The 18770-nt window shown below is 34.4% G+C and overlaps 1 protein-coding gene across 4 annotated transcripts in view; it reads right to left on the bottom strand.

Annotated features, from left to right (window-relative positions):
- Positions 1-3176: 3176 nt before the first annotated feature.
- The window catches only part of LOC115212138 (protein FAM177B), a 35625-nt gene continuing 20031 nt past the window's right edge, over positions 3177-18770 (bottom strand). Inside the window, exons 3-7 of one of the 4 annotated variants that reach the window (XM_036503401.1) lie at positions 18361-18375; positions 7417-7483; positions 5130-5221; positions 3471-3640; positions 3177-3434 (exon numbers count right to left, since the gene is read on the bottom strand). In XM_036503401.1, the coding sequence (XP_036359294.1) occupies positions 3503-3640; positions 5130-5221; positions 7417-7483; positions 18361-18375 (312 nt within the window). In that variant the 3' untranslated portion in view covers positions 3177-3434; positions 3471-3502. Of the gene's footprint in view, positions 3641-5129; positions 5222-7416; positions 7484-18360; positions 18376-18770 lie in introns of all 4 variants that reach the window. The other 3 variants (XM_036503400.1, XM_036503399.1, XM_036503402.1) reach the window with 3 other exon arrangements.

The following is an 18770-nucleotide window of genomic DNA, read 5'->3' as shown; positions in this document are numbered from 1 at the left end:
ATGTCTAACTTTACCCTCCACCTGGGCCCTTGAGCAAAAAAATAAATAGTTGCATACACATCTCAAGTGTAATGGTTGCAGACAAACTAATGGACAGAATCACACACAAAAAAAAAATAATAATAATTTAAAATTACAATAGGCCTATCTCTCAACCACAGAATTTGTTCACCCTAAATGCTACTTTTTCCACATTTTAACTGGTTTCATTGTCCAAATCACTTTCACTGTCTGCATAAGGGTAAACTTGTTGAAATTCTTGCTCATACTCATTGCAAGAATAAATATCATCAATAATTTTAACTGTAAAAAGTCTAGACTTTGCTTGTTTACCAGACTAAGTGCTAGGTTCATCACATGCTTATTTCATTGCAAAAAAAAAAAAAAAAATCTGATTTTTCAATTATGAAAAGAAGTAAACAGCTGCTGTGGGGGAACATCATTAACAATGAGTCATTAACACACTTGTCTACAAAGCTGCAATGGGATTGGTTGTCTAATTTTAGTATTTTATCTTCTTTTTCTATTTGTTGTTAATTACCACTGTAATGGGAATCTGGCAGAGATGACGAGATGTTATCAAAAAGTTCCATGGAAGTGATTTTCAGTAAGCAAGTTGACCTGTGATTCATTCATGATCTTGACAACAGTTTTAAAACAGTAACCTTTGAGCTACATTTTCATCTTGGGGAAGAGATAGAAGTCTGCAGGTGCTAAATCTGGTGAATAAGGTGAGTGCAGAAGCAATACCATGCTGTTTTTGGCAAGAAACTCAGGAGTGAGGAGAGCTCAGTGACAGGGTGCTTTGTCATCATGAAGAAGAATCCAATTCTTTGTGCTCCACAGATTCAGTCGCTTACGCCAAATGTCCTCCCCTCCCTCAAACACTTCAAAACATCGATTGTCCTCCAATGATCATCATGCACAAACCGATGAATTTTCTTCACATATCAGTGGGCAAAGCTTGTAGCAGGTCTACCAGGAATGTTCTTCCACTTTTCAAGCACCTGTGCTACTAAAAACATTGCATACAACCCATTGCCTCAATGACTCTGTAGCAAACTTCCCAAGTTTAAGGCAAAATTTCACATTGGCTTTTTGTTCTAATTTCCTGTCTACGACAAAAATCACAGACTACAGCTTACATGTGATCACAAAAACACAAATTTCACAACTTGTAATGTAAATACAGTAATGTCACTCGGCACACTGCCACTGCTAGCTCTCACTGTGCACACAACAGTGTGCTGCCATCTACTGGTGCACTACAGAACTAGTCCAGGAACTTTTTGATACCACCTCATGTGTTTAGGCCATTCTCACTATAGCAGGAATAAGATGCAACAGGGTTAACCAAGTAATGGACTGATATGTTATTTTATCAATCCCAGACGGATGAAAAACAGAGTTGGCCTTGTCAGGATTTGAACTCACAATGTAAAGAGACAGAAGAAGCCCTCTCAAGATACCTTTTTTTTTCTGATGCTCTAACAATTCTGCTAAACCAAAAGACCTGAAATTTCAGGGAGTAGATTAATCAGTTATATCAAATCAGTACTTGACTAGTGCTTTATTTTACTGGTCCTAGAGAGACAAAAGGCAAAAGTTGACTTTGGCAGGATTTGAACTCAGAACATAAGGGACCAAAAGAAATACAGTAAGATATTTCCTCTAACACTTTAATGATTTTGCCATCCCACCACTTTAAAAAAAAAGATTAATGCAAGAAAATAACAATGAATTGTAAAATAATGATAAAGACAAAGTGTGAATATACTGACAAACCAACTTTATTTGTTAGTCCTTTTATTAATCTTAAATAACAATAAATATTAACAAAAGATAAGTTAATGGAAAGTATAAAAGAATGGAATGTGTTCAGTTGGAACACAGATTACGCAGAAGTTGGAGGTTTGATTAAGTGAAAGAAGTTAGTGGAAGAATTAGACAGGTATGTTAATTATCATTAATAAAATGTGAAGTAATGTTAATTATTTTCACAATAAGTGAGTATGGTTGAGTTGAGACAAGTGATACCTCTCTCACTTGTAATAATTTAGGTAAATTGCATCAATAAACCTCCTACGATTACCAAATTATGGAAAAAAAAAAAGAGCAACGACTCTGTAATTTATCCTACAAAATTTAATTACAATAAGAGGAAGACCTGGAAGAAGAAACAAACAGATGTTATTGTCTTGAATGTGGCCCAATCCCATTTCCCAGTTTTCAGCAATGCAACAGTGCTAATAACGTTACCCATTCTGCCAAGCAATAATAAAAATGATTTCAACTTTTGGCACAAGGCCAGCAAGTTCAGGGGAGAGGGGTAAGTCGATTACATTGACTTCCAGTATCCAACTAGTACTTATTTTATTGATCCTGAAAGGATGAACGGTAAAGTCGACCCTGGTGGAATTTGAACTCAGAACATAAAGATGAACAAAATGCTACTAAGCATTTTGCCGGGCATACTAATGATTGTACCAGCTCATGACTTTAGTAATAGTAGTAGTAATAATCATTTCTACTAAAGGCACAAAGCCTGAAATTTTGGAGGGGACTAGTCAGTTACATCGAACCCAATGCTCAACTGGTACTTATTTTATCAACCCGAAAGGATGAAAGGCAAAGTCAACTTCGGCAGAATTTGAACTCAGAATGCAAAAACAGATGAAATGCCACTAAGTATTTTGCCCAGCATGCTAAACACTTTTGCCAGCTCGCCTTATTAATAATAATTATAATAAAAATGCTTTCTACTATAGGCACAAGGCCTGAAATTTTGAAGGAAGGGGCTAGTCAGTTAGATCAACCCTAGTACTAACTGTTAGTTATTTTATCAACCCTGAAAGTACGACAAGCAAAGCTGGCTCCAGCGACATTTGAACTCAGGATGTAAAGCCAGAAAAATTGCTGTATGCTGTCAACTCTGCCAGCTCACACCTCCATATAATGATGATGATGATGATGTTTTAAAAATTAATAATAATAATAATAATAATAATAATAAATAAATTAATAAATAATAATAATGGTTTTTTAAATGTTGATACCACATATGTTCAAAGCCATAAATTGTGGGATGAAGTGAGTTGATGACATCAACTCCAGTATGTGACTGACAACTTTATTTTATAGACCATGGAAGAATGAAAAAAAAAAACGGCTTTGTCGATCCTGGCATGATTTGAACTCAGAACAAAAAACGAATATTACTAAATAAATAAAAAAAAAAAGATACTCCACAGCATTTTGCCTTGTGTTCTTCTGATTCTGCCATTGACCATCTTTAACAGTAGTGATGATGATAATGATGATGATGCTGTTAATGTATGAGGGTAGGGAGTAGGGAAAAGGCAGACAAAAGAAAGAAAGAGCAAAAGAAAAAATATCAAGAGATAATAATAATAATAATAATAATAATAATAATAATAATAATAATAATAATAATAATGATAATAATAATAGTTAAGTAAAAATTAACAAAGATGTGTTATGCTCAAAATTTATCAAGATTTTCATAATCTTGAGTTGGAGGATTTTCAGACACATTCTTGGAAGCTGGTGGAGCAGTTACTGGTTCACTGCTAGTTTTTACTGAATGAAGTCTTTCTTTCTCAGTATTAGTTTTCTCTTCCTGTAAAAGACAGAAACATTGAGATTTTATTAAATGATTGAAATTTTCCTTTCTTCTTCTTTTTTTTTTTTTTGCAGTTGCTGTCATTCAGATATAAAACCCCTCACTCCTTCCACCTACATGCGGGAATTCATATGAATATAAAAAAATATTTCTTTCAATTTTTAATCCTAAAACTCCCACTCTTTTAGAAATGTTTTTTTAAAAATTAGAGTTTAAAATATGGACAGTCCGAATTTTTTTGCTTAAATCCCAGCAATGGAGCACCCTTGGGTGCATCATCATTTCATTAAATGTGTAAACGGGGAGAAAAATATTGAAAAACATCAACACATGTCAGAGTGACAAAGAAACAAAAAAGATATCAGGTGGTCATGAGATGTGCTAAAATAACAGCTAAATAGTCCCTAAATCACACAATTTTATTTTGCATAATCATATGAATTCCCATGTATAGAACACAAATTCACAAAAATTTTCTGAAAATTCCAAAAAGTAAAAAAGGTGAGGGGTTATATGCAATGCTTGAACCAGAATTCTGCCAAAATACCCATCAATAATATATTGGGATTGATAAAATTGATTGCACACTTTTTTCAAAACTTGAAATGTTAGGAATTATATATTATTAAATTCAGTGAAAACGATAGGCAGCGATTTGATCTCAAGACCTATGGTTTTACTGTTAGTTATCATTTTCATTTGGTAATACTCCTTCAACAGTACCAAGAGAAAAGACATGAACCCTCAATTTTTAAGTCAGTATGCTAGCATTCCTACTGACTCAGTAAACTTTGACCTGGGACAAGCACAGAAAACAGAATTTCTAATCACTTGACACATGCAGCCATATCTCCTACAAGCTATACTTAAACATATATACAAAAAGGAAGAGCATATCATATGTAATGTTGTCTGATTTGCAATATTTTTCTTCAGATATAAAAGATAGGAAGGTCATGGCTGGAATGCCTTTGATAACAGGTCTGCTAACCTGGGGTTAAATGACAACAACTCTACTACCTGTAACACTAAGCCAACAAGGTGACCTCTATGCAGTTGTTTGACTTCATGTTTGGAAAATTTATGTGTTGGTCAAGAATAAAATACTTCTGATCAGTCAGGACTGATTTGAGTCTAAACAACAAGACAAATGTAATGTGTTCTTGTTTAGTCCCAGCTCAAACTTGAATGAGAAAATGTATGATTAAAGGTGTTCCGGTTGTGAATAACCTCTTTTTATTTGTGTATCATAGTGTATATTGTTCAATGTAGGAAGGTATAATTTGAGGTTAATTTGGCTACTCTTTCTAGCAGGTCGAACTGTGGAGAGTCTCTCTCATTTTAGTTTTAGTGTGTGGCACAACAAACTTTGCAACAGGGTTGCCTAAGCTTGAACACTTGTGATCTACACATGTATATAAGCTGCCACTATGAAGAAAAAAAACAAAAAGTATATGGGTTGGGCTGTGATGAAATGGTTACTTACCTGTTCTTTGTAATATTCATCAATTGCATATTGGTATTTGGGGCTTGTGATACCAAAAAACCAAGCAAGTTTTTCACCGCACAAATCAGCAGCTGCAAGCAGAAATAAACAATCATCACCATCAACATTATTATTACTATTATCGTTAACATCAATATTCTACTCATCACCACCATACACATCAGCAGCAGCAGCAATCCCTTCATCAATATTCTACTAATTATCATCAACATTCTACTCATAAACATCATTACCATCAACAATACTCTACATCAGTGGTTCTGCAAATCTGGTAATCTGCAAAGGTAGTACTAGGAGTCCATGAACTAAACTTAAAATTGCATATATAATTATATATATATATAAATATAAGCAGTGGCAGACTGGGTCTAAAAATATTGGTTGTCAGGAGACTAAGGAGGCCCAATCACAACTACAATGCTACCATTTATTTATTTATTTTTTTGTTCAAAGTATTCTTTTCAATTTTCTACAAACATAGCCAGGCTGAAATAATGCATTCTTCTAGGAGTCAACAAAAAATTCTCAAACTTGAAGGGATAGGCCTCTTAGATACTAACATGGGCCCCTATATATGGATTCTAATGGCGCAGGGGCCCACTTGCCATCAGGCAAGCTGGCAACCTGCCCAGTCCACTACTGAATATATGGATAACTATATTAAAAGGGGTCTGTGGGAAAATTCATTTAAATAAAAGGGTTTGGAACCACTGTGAAAAAATTGGAAACCACTGCTCTACATCATTTTCATCATAAACATTATCATCATCCTTGCCACCATCAACTTTTGACATCAATTCAACCTCTTTATCATAGTCTACTCTCATCAACAGCCACCACTTTGCTTTTGTTATTACAATTAAACATGTTTCTCCTTTCCTTAATGAGATGCTGTACCTTTGTCCTTTGTCCAGAAAGTGGACGGTGTGTGTGTGAGTGTGTATGTATATATATATATCCTATCAATGTCATTGTGCCGTGTCTATTCTTGGTAAAAAATATTTCACTCAACCAGGTCCAGTTCAAGTAGCCATTAATAGGTACCATAGTGAAGTACGGCAAACTACCAAAAGCAGCAGTAAGATTATTGTAAACAAGTAATTCATTAGCTTACAGTGCTGAGTTCAATACTATCTATGGATTACTGGATTGAGAGAAGTATTTGTCACATGAAAGTCTTGTTTAAACCAATGTTATTAGCACTATACCAAAGTGAAACTAAAAATAAGAGGAAAGAGAATAACATATATGTTAGTGTATGGAACTAAATGATTTGCAATATTTACTTACAACTTTTTACTTTCTCAGCTCAAATCCTACTAAGGATGAATCTGTCCTTCTGATTAAATAGTCTAAATCAGAGGCTTCCAGCCATTTCTTTTTATCTATGGGACCCCTTTGATTTCTATTTTATTCTGGTGGACCCCCATAGCCATTCTATGATTAAAAACTAGTTTTATATAAACTTTCAAAATTCCTATTTTGTTTTGCGCACATTAATTTGTGTAGATTGAACTATGTAAAATGTTAGAGAAAGAAACCTAGCTGTATTTTGCTTTACATACCAATACATACATCTAAAGCAAAATTTTTTCAGGGACCCTCAAAATACTATTGCGGATCCCTGATTTATTATTTTGTGTAGAACCTGAAAAATATTATATGGACCCTCAAGGGCCGGCCAAATAAGAGAACCACTGGTCTAAATGTATCACAAGAGAGTCAAAGTAATATACTGGCATGGTATCAATACCTGCTCTTATAAATTGTGTAGCCTCAAACAAATCAATGAGCCTCTGCCTGAGCAGTGGAACTATTAGTAATAGCAGCCAAATGATCAAAGATTATTCAAATGAATGAATGTAGGTGGTCTAGTGGTTAAGTTATTTAGATCATGATAGTAAGACTACAGGTTCAATTGCTGGACTGTGTAATGCATTATGTCCTTGAGCAAGGCATTTCATTTTGTGTTATTTCACTCTATTCTGCCTCTCTCCTTTCACATCCTGGAGACTCTGCTGGTTCAAGGTTGAGGGAGGCGGGGACAAGAGGATGTTTGGTTGTGAGTACATAGGCACCTAAAATATTTCCCAAAAGGATGGTATGTGCTACCAAGTCATACATGTCTACAAGAGATGATTAGCTGTATTTTGTACTCAAACGAGAATAGTTACAAGAGCAACAACATGCATACCCTACCATCCAAACTCACTCACTCTCTCATTCTAGGTCTCAGAAACAGTAAAGAAATGGAAGCAATACAAACCATTAAAGGTTTTGGCAGAGACAAGTACCATATAGTACCAAATCCATGGCAGCCAATTGAGTGTACTCTGTAAGAGCAAATTCAGATCATTATATATACATAGATACATACAGAGTAATATATGAACACATTTTACATTTAAACAGACATGTATGAATGACATATATAAGCATAATTATTGAAGTATCAATATTGTATAGGGTTATAAATTAATAAATACAGATTCATAGCCATTTGTATTTTAGTCTTGCTGTGGAATAAAGCCCAATGTGGTTCTTTTTTAGTAGTTTGAAACAAGTTATAATGATAATTATATGATTATATATTATAAATATATACAAACATTAAATATGTACAAATTATATGCAAGTATAATTATCCCACAAACATCATTCTATATATTTTCTCACGATATCTACACAGACTACAATTAACTTCCCACTACCACTTTTAAATCAGTGGTTCTCAACCGGGGTCCATATAAGATTTTTAAGGGTCCACACAAGCAAAATAGTAAACTGGGGATCCACAGTGGTATCTAAGGGATCCATGCTTTAGATGCATTTACTGTGAGAAAAGGCTAGGTTTCTTTCTCTAACATTATACATAGTTCAAATTACACAAGTGAATGTGTGAAAAAAAAAAAGGAATTTTGAAAGAAGTATCTATAAAACTTGTTTTTAAACACTGAATGGCTATGGGGGTCCACAAGAATAGATTTGCAATCAAAAGGATCCTTAAGTAAAATATGGTTGAGAACCACTGTTTTAAATGGTTTCGTCAAGAGGAAGGAGCTGTGTGCTCAAGGCTGTTACACACAATAATCCTTGTAGAGGAGAAGGATATAATTTTAATTCAGACCTGATAGTAGTAGCAACTAAAGGATAACTCAATACTCCATAGTTCTCTGGTAAAGGAATTCAAGAGATTCAAGATTCAGAGAAGGGCTGGTCCCCTAGACAAGTTTCATATAGGCCAACGAGTGTGTGAATATACTTTGATGTCAAGTGAACCAGTCCCCTTGCCTAAAGGTTACATAGGCCCTGTATCTCAAGGATAAGCTCAGAAGATCAACAGACAAGCAGAATAAGCAGTAAATAAACTAGCAAAAGACAACAGGAAACCACTGTGCTATTGTTCCCTAGAATAATCTTGTATCTTCAAACAAGGTCATGAAGATCTATGAATGCTAACATATGTAGATTTGGCACAGTAAAAGAGAAAGAACAGACTAGTATATTATTGTCATTTATTTCAGTCACTGGAAGGATAAAAGGCTAAATCTACTTCCATCTCCAACCAGAACAGGTTTGAGCTCAGAACACTAACAAAGCTAAGTACCTAAGATTTATCTGATGCTGTTCTACTCAACCAGTTCTGCTAACTTTGCTATCGTTAATCTTAACCATCATCACCAAATCCAAAACTAGGTTTCTCTATATGGACATTCACTTGTCAAAAATAGCAGCCAAATTTTTTTCAAATTAACTATTTTCATTTTAAAAAGGAAGGAATCACACATCCAAGAGTATTTAGTCCTGAATACATTATAACTTAAATATGGGGGTTGGGGATGAAAGAAAGGTGACCTGTTTTTGTTTAAACACTTCTGATCATAAGTTAGGGATGACCTGAGGCTAAACACAACAAACCCTTCCACTAACATCAGAAAACAATATCCTCACCAAAACTATCATGAAATGATCATTGCCATTATTTTCACTACATCACTCTTGCTGCCTGCTTCTTCTCAAGATGACATTTTCTTTGACACAGATATGTATGTCAAACAGTCTCTTCCTAGCTCTACTACAACCACATTATCATTGCTGAGAAATGCGGGTGGGTATGCACAATATAATCAGATGCTTTAGCTGTGTGGTATACATGGGGTGTAACAAAAATTGTCTTTCACAAGTACAATCCCGCCTTCCCTCCCTCCCTCACATACACACACTCCAAAGTGATAGGATGAGCACAGAATATTGGAGAGGGAGGGGAATGGAATTCAAAGAACTCGAATTACTGCCAATTCCACAGCCACACAGTAGCAAGTGCGACAAGAGAGGAGCTTATGACTGCCTAAATTGTCAGAAGTGACAGTCAAATTCCCCTCAAATGCCAACTTTAAAGAAAAAAAAAACTGGATAGTCATAGCTGGAATGCCTTTGATTGCATATCTGCACAATTAGAGCTGACCAGATCGGGTGGGATGGAGGGGACTAAACAACAACAACTGTAATAAGGAAAGTTAAGCTACATATGTTTCTTTATCAAATCAGTAGGTATTCATAGGCCTGATGTTTTATTTCCAGTTTACAAAGAGGGTAACAGATGCCCCTACTTACCAAAAGAATGTAGGTTTACCACAGAAGAATTTGATCTCAGTGCTACAAGTCAACAAATTACTTGTCTATTTCACAGAGCTGTTACTACTTTGCAGTGAACTTAACCTACACAGTTGTGTGGACTATATTTTGACTGTGGTACCAACATAGAGCAGTGAACTACATCACACAGTGGCACCTATTTACAGTTGTGTGGACAGTGTCTCACTGTGAAGTCCTACATAGAGTAACAAACATACCACTCTGACAGCTACTATCAATTCCAATTTAATGATTCTGTACAAGTTCTACAGCCACACAACTACACTGCCATCAATTTTTATGTATGACTAGGTGTTTCATTCAGTATTTGGAATATTCCCAAGATCCAATAAACTTTAAATTAAACAAATTATTATAATTAAATTGAATGGCATTGTATTGAATGTGTAGACTATTTCTGTCAGATGCTAACTAAAAGACTTGCCGTTCTATTTCTCTAAATAGATACCTTAACCCTTTTGCCTTCAGATTACTCTCTCAAAAGCAATTCTTATTTATCCACATTGTTTTGAATTAATTATGCATTATCTTGTAGCTTTGAGACTTTGATGAGGTAACTGTTAAATTTTAGAATGATATTGTAGGGTTGGTGTAAGAGGCTAAACTTGGCCAGTTTGAGTATAAAACTGAGAAAATATTTTAGCCGGACACAGCTGGTTTGAATGCTAAAGAGTTATTAATGAATGACATTAATTATTCTTCTTGTCAGTTTGTCAGTTGAACAAATCAGATTATTACCAATACGTTGTAATACTAATCCTCATTAAATCAAATCAGGATTTTTAAACAAGTAAGAAACATTTTTTGTGCATAAATTCTACTTTAATTTTATGTATTCAGCAAAACTAAAACACAAATAACAAGTTTAAAATAATAAATCACATTCTCAATGTTAAACTTCCAAAACAAATTTACATTGTATTAGGGTTACATGTAGGAAAGTACATTTAATAAGTGCATCTGGGTTGCTTCATAAATTTGTGTAATGTAGTATTTAAGCATCAATTTTTTTAGGTGTGGTTTGAAATGAAATCAAAACTGAAGTGTCCACACAATCAAATATGCTACAGGGTAATTTTGGGATAAAGGTATTGTTGTCACATTTGTTAACATCAATATACAAAAAGGAGTGATTGGTAAGGAAAGATTATAGGTTTCTGGTACATCGAAGGCGCTAGTGGTTACTAGAAGTTCATTACTAAAAGCCATTTCATCTTGGGTTGCTTGTCTGAGTCATTATTCAATTCTGGATCACTGCAGAATGGGAGCCTCACTTGGGTTTTTATAAGGGCAGAAATGATGATGAGGTAGGCAATACTAATATTATTTCCCATAGCTAAGCTGTTTTCTTCTTGACGTAACCTTCTATCAGTTAGCAGGTAAAATAATAGTAGAACCATTGCTTTCATGTCAAATAGTGAATGAAAAAGTGGCATGTACTGACAGTAGAAACTATCAGTAACAGCAGAAGAGCATGGACAACACCAAAAGAAATGATGAAATCAGGTTTAAAGATATCAAACTTCACAGACGAGATGGTACTATCTCAAGATAAATAGAAATCTGCCAAAACACAACCAAGCAAAAAATGAAGATAGCAATATGCTTTATTTTTTAAAATCTCTTTATCTTTAAACTTTTGCAGGAAGATGACAGATATTCAATTTGCCAGCAAGTGAGATAATGATCTGTTTGATTTCGTGAAAGGGAAAACAAGAACTTTTATTTATTACTTTAATTCATTTTAACCTATAAAATTAATCATACAAATGTTTAAGTTCAATTATTTCAAACGACATAGCTCCAATATGAATAGAGAATAGTTTTGTTCCATCTTCCTCCTTCCTAGATGAGCTCCATCATGGTACAAATTAGCATTTATTTATCAAATATAAAAGTATGTTACCTGAAAAACCTGACCTTTAGAATTATAGCTTTTAGAACAATTCTAATAGGAAGATTTTAATATTTCCAGTTAATGCTTTGCCAGTCCAAATACCCAAGGTGATCAAACTGTGGTCTTTGAGCCACATATGAGTGACATGTTATTGTAACTTCCAAATTTATTGTAGCTAACCTATTTTTTGCAGTTCAATATAAATAAAATGAAGATTTTAAAAATGCTTCAAGTTTTGTAATTGTTCACTAGAGTCCACTGCATTGGAATATAAGTTCAATGTTTATTATGACAATTATGACTTGTGGATTTCAAATAACTAAAGTTTATATGTGGCTCTTACGTAAACGCTCTTATATCAGTCCACCTTGAACCAACTCTCTTTCTGTGAAACAAAACTGCCTGTTTATAAATGTTTGTATTTAATACAAATTTTCCATCATAATCTTATGTAAACCAACCTTGACAACCATTTAATGAAAAAAATTAGCTGTTTTATTAAATCTAACCCAAATTCTTGATTATTTTTCAAAGTTAATTGAAACACATTGCCATTTTATTTCAATAGAAATATGGTCATGAAAAGGTTAAGCAAGCCTTACTAATCTTATCATGCACTATTACTTCCAATGAGGACAGCTATTTCTTTAATTATGACAATCCACTTTGGGAAAATACCAACAAATATTTCTTTCAGATTTTGTGCTGGTTATTAGGGAAATAAAACTGAAAATGATTTTGATATTTTATATCAAACTGACTATTCTGGCAAAGATTTCATTCTTCCTTAAAATACATGTGTTTCAAAACATTGCTTCTGACCATCTGAGTACAGTATTCTAGCAAAAACATACTGGAATGATATTCTATTGTCTTCACCTGACAGGCAGGAAATGAATAGGCCTTAGAACACAAGAAAATGGGAGTTTTGACAGTGTTGTGCTTTCAATGTAGAATGGAAGTGAAATAAAGTAGTTACAATCCAAGAATCAAAAACTGTTTTACAAACATGGGTTACTGTGAGCTTACCTTCTACTTTATGACAAATGTGATAGGTTGGATAGATTTGCAAATTATAGAAACAAGTTTATATAAAGTGCAGTAAAACTTATTTTGGAATATGATTTACAAGAAAATTTTTTTAATCTTTTTTTAGTGTTGATATTTAAAGTTGGATAACATGTTTGAATGTTGTTTTTAAAGAACACTAAAGGAAGCTGAAACAAACTTCCCTGATTTCATGCTATCAAATTGGGGATTAGGTGTGTACCATGCAAATATTGCTTAAAAAGGTACAAATAGTTGGGTTTTCGATTTTGATTAAATGCAAGTATTTATAGAGTAACAAATGTTTTACATTATAAAAACTATTCTTCACAAAGAATTGATAAACTCTTAAAAGCTAATAATTTCTTCTGAAACATTTCATTATTTTTTCTTTTGAAGACTAACTGAAGTCTTTTGCAATCAATTATTTCAAATAAATAATCATAATTACATTTATAATTTTGTTTCTGAATGGATTATATTAACAAAAAAATTATTTTCTGCATGTAGAAATTATGAAAATGCTGAGATATACAGACAATAGCAATGATTCCAAGATGCATAAACAGGTAAAGAGTCAATAGGTTATCCGTTGATGCAAAGATATAAGGCTTTTAAACTTAGAAAACGACTAAACAACATTCATTATACAAATCCTGTTAAATGATATTAATATATTCATGTTAAAAATGATGAAATGATGATATTAAGAAAAACCCAATTGCGAGAATGATGTGCTGAAAGATTTTTCTACAACCATAGAAAGGTAATGCACCAAGAAGTAAGAGCATAGTCTGGTTTGAATGAATAAAACTCTTTTACTATGATGGCTGAATTTAATCAGTTTCAAGCAGAAGAGATAAAGAGAAAGAAATTAAGGCATGGCTGTGTGGTAAGAAGCTTGCTTCCCAACCACATGGGTCTGGGTTCAGTCCCACTGTGTAGGACCTTGGGCAAGTGTCTTCCACTATAGCTTCAGGCCAACAAAAGTCTTGTGAGTGGATTTGGTAAATGGAAACTGGAAAAAGCCCATTGTATATAATATATATATATGTATATATTTGTGTTTCTGTGTTTGTCATCCCCCCCATCGTTTGACAACCGATGTCAGTGTGTTTACACCCCCATAACTTAACAGTTCGGCAAAAAGGACTGATAGAATAAGTCCTGGGGTTGCTTTGTTCGACTAAAGGCAATGCTCCAGCATGGCCACAGTCAAATGATTGAAACAAGTAAAAGAATAAAAGAATAGAAACATGAGAGGTAAGAAGAGATTCCTGCTAAACTGAATTTATGTAACATGCTACTTTCTGAACACTAACTAGAGGAACTAAGCTGAAAGTGGGTTGGATGGTTCTGTAATTTCAGACTCTTGCAAGAACTGTTACAGCATGTTTTTACCACCCAAATGCTTATCTCTCCCACAACATTTCATGGTAGCACACAATGTACCAAATTTCTGCCTATATCAGACCACAAGATATGGAGTAAGATGCCATGTCTAGAGACATATACAACATTGATTTAAGTGGCAGGGTTTCAACTTAGATTACAGAACTTTAGATCATCATCATCATCGTTTAACGTTTGCTTTCCATGCAAGCATGGGTTGGACGATTTTGACTGAGGGCTGACGAACCAGATGGCTGTACCAGGCTCCAATCTTGATTTGGCAGAGTTTCTACAGCTGGATGCCCTTCCTAACACCAACCACTCCGAGAGTGTAGTGGGTACTTTTTACGTGCCACTGGCACAGAAGCCAGTTGGCTGCTCTGACAATGATCACGCTCGGATGGTGCTCTTGGCACCCTACTAGCACAGGCACAAGTGCCAGTAAGGTGACTCTGGTAACGATCACGCTTAAATGGTGCCCTTTAAGTGCCACTGGTACGGAAGCCGGTTAGTCGCTCTGTCAATGATCACGCTCATATGGTGCTCTTTGCAACCTGCTAGCACGGACACCAGTCATCGAATTTGATTTTGATTATGCTTTTGAATAAAACATTTTAAAAACCACCAATCATTATATTCAATAGACTCCATTCTATCCATACAAGCATGGAAAATGGATGTTAAAATGATGGTGATGATGATTGCCTGTATCTATAATGTTTTGTTCTTGAATTTCAATTTGAATTATCCCTGTGATTGATATCGCAATTGCCCTTACTGTTAACCACTCAGCTGTGAAGTGTAAGTAGAACCTATTTTGCACAAAAGTAATACTTGTTTACCAGTAAGGCTGGCTGAGTCAATGGATAACTAGGTTTGTTTACAAGAAATAAGCCAAACAAATTAAAAATAGGAGCTGCAATAAATTGGGTCATCCCATGAATAATGTGGTTTTTTTATACTTCTTTTATTTTTCAAAATTAGGCATAGGAGTGGTTGTGTGGTAAGTAGCTTGCTTACAAACCACATGGTTCCGGGTCCAGTTCCACTGCGTGGCACCTTGGGCAAGTGTCTTCTACTATAGCCTCGGACTGACCAAAGCCTTCTGAGGGGATTTAGTAGACGGAAACTGAAAGAAACCAGTTGTATATATGCATATGTTTGTGTGTCTGTGTTTGTCCCCACCCAACATCACTTGACAACCCTGTAACTTAGTGGTTTGGCAAAAGAGACCAATAGAATAAGTACTAGGTTTAGAAAGAATAAGTCCTGGGGTCGATGTATTCGACTAAAGGTGGCACTCCAACATGGCCACAATCAAATGACTGAAACAAGTAAAAGAGAGTATAAACAAAGTTCTTTTTTAATAAAGTTCTATATTTAAGAGATGAGGAATTATGTACATTATTTACTTTTGATGGATATTTGTCCTCATCTTGTTTGTTGTTAACACCTAACATTTCAGCTGATATACCCTCCAGCCTTCATCAGGTGTCTTGGGAAAATTTCGAACCTAGGTTCACATTCCTAAGGTATTTTTCGTCGTTGTCATTATTATCATTATTATTATGAATATGGTGGGTGGAGCATCGTTTCCCATTTAAACTGCTCCAGCCTTTGGAATGTCATCCTCGCTATATGTGGCTGAGCATTATCCTGATGGAAGAACACCTTTTTATTTTGAAACCAAAGATGGTCGTTTTTCTTCTAGCGCTGACTTAAGCCACTCCAGCTGCTCACAGTAGATTTCCTTTGTTATCATTTGGCTTGGGTTTAAAAGTTCAAAGTAGGCTAAACCTTTCATATCCTACCAAACAGATAACAACACCTTATGTGGATGAAGACCTTCTTTAGCCTGGGGTGCTGGTGTTTCTCCTTTTCCTACTCACTGTCTTCGACGCTTGACATTTTTATAGAGAACACATTTCTCATCACCAGTCACTATTCAGTCCAAACAAAAGTTCATTTGTGAGATCTGACAGCAAAGAAGAGCACGCATTTACTCTCTGCATACAATTAAACTCAGAAAGTTTGTGAGGAACCCACAGACCCAATTTGCTGACTTTTTTAATGCCATGCTGGTGTCGATGAATGATTGAATGACCAAATCCAAGCTTCTCTGCTAGTTCCTCAACAGTTACAATGGGATTTTGCTCCACCAAGGTTTGCAGGATGTCCTCGTCAAGCTCTACAGATGTTCTAGGCTGTAGTTTCTGGCCCAGAATTTCTGGAACCACTGTTGACACTGGTTTATGCTTATTGTCCGATCCCCATATACTGTATTAATATTCCTCGCATTTTCCGTTGCGTTGTTGCCTTTATTGAATTCATAAAGTAAAATATGCCAAATTTGCTCCTTTGTCACTTCCATTATAGCTTTGAAAAAATAACTGTTAAAATTGAACTACACTCTTCAAAACTTGCACTAATGAATAAGTACAAGGTAAAATTACTACCTGCTTTTATAGCAAGTTGATGCAGGTAGTTTATCCTGTCCCTCTCAGACTTTTAATTCATGCAATTGAAAAAAATCACATTATTTATAGAAGTACAGACATTTAAAGCTGAGGCATTTCCTTCCCAACCAAATGCATCCCTTGATAACCACTAACTAAATATAATGTGGAAGTGGTACCATTATTTACATTACAACAAACAGGTAACCTTGCTGTGTTCTATTGTAGCAACATTTGAACTCATGAACTTCTAGTCAGTAGCCCAACATCTTCAAACCCTGCAGTCAATGAAGACAAATATTTATTTCTATAAGATTAAAAAAAAAAGTTGAAAGAGAAAAAGTGAGAGAAATGAGATGAGAAGATAAAAGTTAGGTAGAGCAAGACTAGACAGGCGAAAAGATGACCAGCAAGAAACTTGAAAAGAGCGCTCCACAATATTTTAAAAGAGAAAGCAGACAGCTAATTGGTATGTGAGAGTAGCAGTATGAATGTAGCAGTGTTAGTGTAATATCAGGCAGTTACATAATAAGCCCTAGAACCAACGTTTGTACAAACTGTTAGTCTTGATAATTTAATAACTACACATATTTTTATTACCCTATATATCTCTCTATATATATAAAACTGAAGTTGTCTGTGTATGGCAAGTTTGGTAGCCTTCAACTAACACTATCTCCTCCGAGACCCTGTGGCGCAAGTCGACCAAAATTGAGAGTATGATAGAAGAAGGCTTGCTCTTCCTTCCGTAGAAGAAAAAAATTCAAATCGGACTATGTTAACACCAAAAATTATTTACATCAAAAAGGTGCTTTTTTTTCTATGAAAATCCCTATTTTTTATGATTTTATTTACTGCTGTGTCGCCATTTTTCGGTGTATTTCAACCAGAAAAATGTTCACTTAAAGAGAATAACAAGCTACATAATGCAAAATTTTTACTTTTCAAAAATTCCAATTCTAAAGGGTCTAAACAAAACCGAGCAATGCCGGGCAATACTGCTAGTAATATATAAACATAAAATCAAAAGATGGAGTCCAAGGGAGAGCAATGTAAAAAAAATATAAAGGATCTGATGAAACCATTGGTGATCTACATTGACAATTAACAGATCAGTGGAATTTACAAAATGGAATATGCATAATGTTTTGGGCAGTTCCTTTGTCAAAATATTTTCTCACACATATTTATTTTATTTTGGAGAACTGTTCTGCCAATAATGTTAAATTCCAAATTAAATTTAGATGGTTAGGTATTATTATCAACAACCAACTTTTAAACTTAGTTATCAGACACATTCCAAGTTTTGGGGTTATTTTTTTGAAACACAGTATGTGTGTGCATGTGTGTACTTATGTATAAATATATAAGCATTTATGCATGTATACACATACACATTACAAAAAATAATATACATGTGCACATACATATGTCTATACAAAGCTATATAAATACATATACACAAATGCATACAAAGCAAATTATATAGATACATAAATCAGACATATATATATATATATATGAAATATATATACATACATATATAAAGCACATATCAATAGAGGTATATATGTATAAAGCACATATGAAGTTGCTGTGGTACAAATGAATTCAGAGAAAAGTTAGTGCTGTTATTACTTGTTACAGTATCCATGAAGAAGATGAGAATATGCTAGAAAAGAAAAAAAGAGGAAGAAACTAATTCTAAGAAGGTCCTCTATGGAAGTCATCCCAACAGAAGCAGTGCTGGTTCAATACTTACCACATTTACACGGCGCTACAACAGAAATTGATTTTTTAAATATTATATTAACTGACTTGTAGCAATAGACTTTTACACACAGACACACACACATTCACCCCTCAAGAATTCATGGTATGTGTAAGAGTTAAGAAGCTGCAACAGCTTCAGTCTGAACATATGAGGTACTGGCCCTTGACACATTTTGTCTATTTGGAAAGATTCATAACTCTGTTTTGCCTCAGTTTGTTCAATTAACAACACATTCAACCCTGGCTTCACAGATAAACACTAAGTAGGAGAAGTAGATAGTCAAAACACTAAAAATGAGTTAGTTTACAGAGCAAACAAATTACACCTCCCTCCCATCAATATTTCATTTTGCTATTTGTAAAATGTCAGAAATAATAGGATATGATAATTTTTAAGGC

Source organism: Octopus sinensis, linkage group LG5 (genome assembly GCF_006345805.1).
Source record: "Octopus sinensis linkage group LG5, ASM634580v1, whole genome shotgun sequence".
Taxonomy (NCBI): domain Eukaryota; kingdom Metazoa; phylum Mollusca; class Cephalopoda; order Octopoda; family Octopodidae; genus Octopus; species Octopus sinensis.
Note: the sequence above shows the minus strand (reverse complement) of the source record. Positions and strands in the feature narration are given on the sequence as shown.